Source organism: Gossypium raimondii, chromosome 13 (genome assembly GCF_025698545.1).
Source record: "Gossypium raimondii isolate GPD5lz chromosome 13, ASM2569854v1, whole genome shotgun sequence".
Taxonomy (NCBI): domain Eukaryota; kingdom Viridiplantae; phylum Streptophyta; class Magnoliopsida; order Malvales; family Malvaceae; genus Gossypium; species Gossypium raimondii.
This window is the reverse complement of record NC_068577.1, coordinates 9,806,286-9,810,901: the sequence shown is the minus strand read 5'-3', so window position 1 is coordinate 9,810,901 and position 4,616 is coordinate 9,806,286. Positions and strand designations below refer to the sequence as shown.

General features: G+C 36.9%; 1 protein-coding gene across 1 annotated transcript; it reads left to right on the top strand.

Annotated features, from left to right (window-relative positions):
• The first annotated feature begins 2,467 nt into the window (after positions 1–2,467).
• Positions 2,468–4,343, top strand: LOC105784597 (pectate lyase). Its single transcript, XM_012610497.2, has 3 exons — positions 2,468–3,503; positions 3,586–3,828; positions 3,925–4,343. Exons 1-3 carry the CDS (start codon positions 2,643–2,645, stop codon positions 4,147–4,149), a joined length of 1,329 nt encoding a protein of 442 aa, XP_012465951.1. The 5' UTR covers positions 2,468–2,642; the 3' UTR covers positions 4,150–4,343.
• Positions 4,344–4,616: the final 273 nt, after the last annotated feature.

Genomic DNA, 4,616 nt, shown 5'->3' with positions numbered 1-4,616 from the left:
GGATTGATGGGCTCTCGTATTGGCCTCCTACGACAATGTTTCTTACACTTTTATGTAGCCGCCAATAGATACGACTTGCCGTTATACCTGAACTAATCCATGTAATCTGTAGATGTCGCCAACTCTGGTGTGAGAAATGGTTCACGCGTTGGCAAGTAATCGTACATATGCTGCAACATCTCAATATACTTCTTGTGGAATGTTGGCCAATCTTCCTCAAGTTTCCCCTACAAGTCAATCTTGTATAGGTCATTGAGCTCCTAAGGTGGTGGCGAAATATGTTTCGTACACCCAAACTAGTGCATCAATTGGTCTGATACATGCATCTCAAACGTTGCAAAAATGATCAATGACACTTTAACTTGGAAAATGTTGTGATTGGTTAAAAATTTGACCGAGACACATTCTTGAATCCTCGAATCTGCATATAGCATCCATACAAACTGCAATACAAATTTATAATTTTTAGCATGTGTCTAATATTTAATTTCAAGTGCTAGAATAAATATTATATAACTTTGAAATTCATAAACTAACCTCCTCTTCGGTTTGTTGATCTAAAGCTAGTCGGATATCCTTGAGCTTGGCCGATATACCGCTGTCTCGCGGGGTTATTCCACCTATTCAAATAATATGTTATTTTAAAATTACAACAATGAAAAATAAAAAATAGTAATGATATTATCAAATGAATTTTACCATATTACGTGTGGGAATTCGTAAGGGAGTTCCACTAGGGGGCATAAAAATGATAGGCGATATCATGTCCACGATTGAAGAAAGAGCATGCAACCGTTGATTTTAACTTTTTCGGGCATTGTCACTCAACACATTTCTCGGTACAATGTCACCAGCACCGCTGATCTCCAACCAAGTCGTCTGACTTCTTTCAAGTCAGCTAGTAGTAGCCTCCTTAAATGTACCAGATTGCAAGATTTATCTAGCATTAGCAGACCCCGATAAACCTTAAGATGAATGCACGTGCGAATTGTTCCTTTTCAATTTCACTCGCAAATGCCTCGATAGTTTGGAAGTTGTCCTCCAACCATCTCATCTCGATCCAACTACCCCTACACTTGTTCGACACATTCCCTAGTAGTTGCTTGCATGTTGCACTCCAATCGGAACTAATAACAGGCCCCATAACGACTTCCCCACTGACTGGTAGATCGAGTTGTAAACTAACATCCTCGAGTATAATTGTACACTCGCTGCAAGGAAGATGGAATGTATGTGTCTCCAGTCTCCATCTTTTGACCAAAGCACTAATAAATGGGGATCCAATTTAGTCCCCTCGAGCATGCGAGCCACGTATAAAAATCTTGTATCTCGCAAGTGTCCATAAATGACATTCCGTACACCTTCGCTTAAATTGTTTATGTACGTCTCCAAAATCTGATCTTCGGGTTGAGTATATAAACATCAAAATTAATAATCTAAACAACATAATAATTAAGTATTTAAAATTAAATAATATAATAAATTTTCTTAGCATTGTAATTGAACGCTGGAGATATGCTTGTCATCCAAATGAATAAGTTGATTTTCCATTTAAAAATTATAAAGAATAAAATAAAATTGAAGAGAATAAAATTTAATAAAATAATTAAAAAAATAATTGAGGATTGATGATTGAAAATTATAAATTGAAAATTGAGGATTGAGAATATAGGATGGAAGAATGAGTATTGAGTATTTGGTTGAAAATAATGAAGTTTGGAGGGGTTTATATAGAAAATATTATGATTGTTGGAGTCCTTGTAGCCATTGAAAATGTTACCGTTAGACACGTTTTCTTTTCTCTCTCCAAAAATAGCGTAGATCGGTAAATTTAGGAGAAATTAACATACTTTCTCAAATATTTTATTTTTCCAACATATTATATTAAATTAACCTTTTAAAATGTATTATTAAAATAAAATTGAAATATGAAGTAATTAATTAAAATAATAAATTATATCAATAAATTATTATATGATTAAATATATATAATTAAATATGTATGTTTAATAATATTGACATTTTTGTATTATTAATATAATAATATTAGACTTGACTTAAGTTAATTTTTATATGAAATTAAAATTATTTATAAAGCAATTGTTTTCCGAAAAATGATAACTTTTCAAAAAGGTAAGTCATTTTATAAGAAAAAGAGCTTGTTTTCCAGAAACTATTTTCAATAAAACAAACGAACCCAAATTCAAGCCCCTTATAATCAAAATATAAAATAAAAACTAAATTTTATTAGATAAACAAACTTAATCAAAGGGATTTTGAATTTTAAAAACCAAAGTTTATCCAAATTGGGAAATTTAGAAAGCTAAAATTCGTATTCCAACGGTCCCCGTAATTGTTGCGGCTGAAAGCACCGGGAGCAATGATTAAAATTAGGGAGGTATGTTGCTAATTTTAAACAATCCCAGTACTATATATACAATGATCCTTTACTCTTCAAAGCAGACCAAGCTTAAGTTGAACCTGTTGGCGAGGCTTGTCTCCTCTTGTCCGAGTCCTGTTTGCAAATCATTCATACAGTTTGCAGGACGTCGGCCTTGAAAAAAACCATTCATTTTAATAAACTTTTTTCTCCAACAGAATCGAATAGGAAATCCGAACACAGAAAGAAGCTAAAAGAAACAATGGCCGGAGTGGGAAATAAAAGTTTTAGCTTGATTTTATATTTCCTGTGCTTGGGGGTTATAATCCCTAGCCTCGAGGCTCACATCGCAGAATATGATGACTATTGGAGGGAAAGGGAGTTGCAAGCTAAAGAAAACCTGGAGAAGGCTTACAATCCTAACCCAGAGGAAGTCACCCAGCATTTCAACGACCATGTGGCCAGGACCTTGATGGGGTTTCGCACCAATTCCACGAGGAGGATGTTGAAGAAGCAGAAGGGAGGTCCTTGTGGAGCAACCAACCCTATCGATCAATGCTGGCGATGTGACCGCAACTGGGAAAGGAACAGGAAAAAGTTGGCTGATTGCGCACTTGGATTTGGCCGTGGTACTACCGGTGGAAAGGATGGACCCATTTACGTTGTCACTGATCCTACCGATGATGTTCTTAACCCAAGTTCCGGAACTTTGCGTCATGCTGTGATCCAGAACCGCCCACTTTGGATCACTTTCGCTAGGGGGATGATTATTAGGTTGAAAGAGGAGCTCCTTATGACCAGCAACAAAACCATCGATGGTAGGGGAGCCAATGTGCATATTGCTTATGGGGCTGGTATTACCATCCAGTTTGCCAAGAACGTCATCATTCATAACATCCATATCCATAACATCTTCCCTAGCAAAGGTGGCAAGATCAAGGATGGCGAGAACCACCTTGGGTTGAGGACAAGGAGCGATGGTGATGGCATCTCCCTTTTCGGAGCAACCAACGTTTGGCTTGACCATCTTTCCGTTTACAAGTGCTCCGATGGTATCATCGATGCTATTCAGGGTTCCACCGCCATTACCATTTCCAACTGCCACTTCACTGACCACAACGATGTAACCAATCCAAACCCCCCCACCCCCCTCCTTTTTATTTTTTGTAATCAATCCAAATAAATATTTGGCTGCTGCACTGCAGGTGATGCTGTTTGGAGCAAGCGACAGCTACAGTGCTGATGAGAAGATGCAAATCACCGTTGCTTTCACCCGCTTCGGTAAAAATTTGGTACAAAGGATGCCTAGGGTCCGATTTGGTTTCGTCCATGTTGTGAACAACGATTACCGTCATTGGATCATGTCCGCTATTGGAGGCAGCAGTCACCCTACAATTATCAGCCATGGCAACCGATTTAGAGCCCCACGTAACATTGCAGCTAAAGAGGTAAGCCATTCCATTCTTGTGAGTTAATTTGGAGGTAAGTTCAAGTTCACATGTAAAGTAATATTAATAATGTTTGGGTGGGTGTTTTGCGTGAAGGTTTGCAAGAGGGAATATGCAACTCAGCAAGAGTGGAAGAACTGGGATTGGAGATCAGAGGGTGATTTGATGTTGAACGGTGCCATTTTCACACAATCAGGAGACCCGAAGGCCGCCAAGAAATTCGGAGGTTACAAGATGATAGCGTATAAGCCGGCTCACATGGTGCCACTCCTGGTGAGGTGGTCAGGAACACTCGAGTGCCGCCCAAACAAGCCTTGTTAGACCACTCGCAATTAACTCTCATCATGTAACTGCATTTCAACTTCAAGATATGAGCGAGATGTTTGGGGATATTGAGGAAATGTTTCTTTCTTTATTGTTTTCATTCTCCTTGCAAGGAGTTTTAATCATTTAATATTGATACAACATTTCCTTTGTGAGGCGCAAGAATTTGATTCATTCATTCATTCACTCTCTTCTAACTAAATAATTTCATTCAATATTTTTTAATTAACTAATTTTATAAAAGCTATAATCATTTTATATATAATCATTTTTGAGAAACTGAGATTATCACATAACCCCTATGATATTATCACCTAATTTTTACTTGATTATTTGTCATTGCATTTCATAAGCATTGTTTTAGCTTATTGTTCTTGGAACATTGAAGAACTAAATTTCTAATTTAAATGATTTACATCTAAGAGATCTTTAATATTTCTTATTCCAACTATTGATAAAATAAT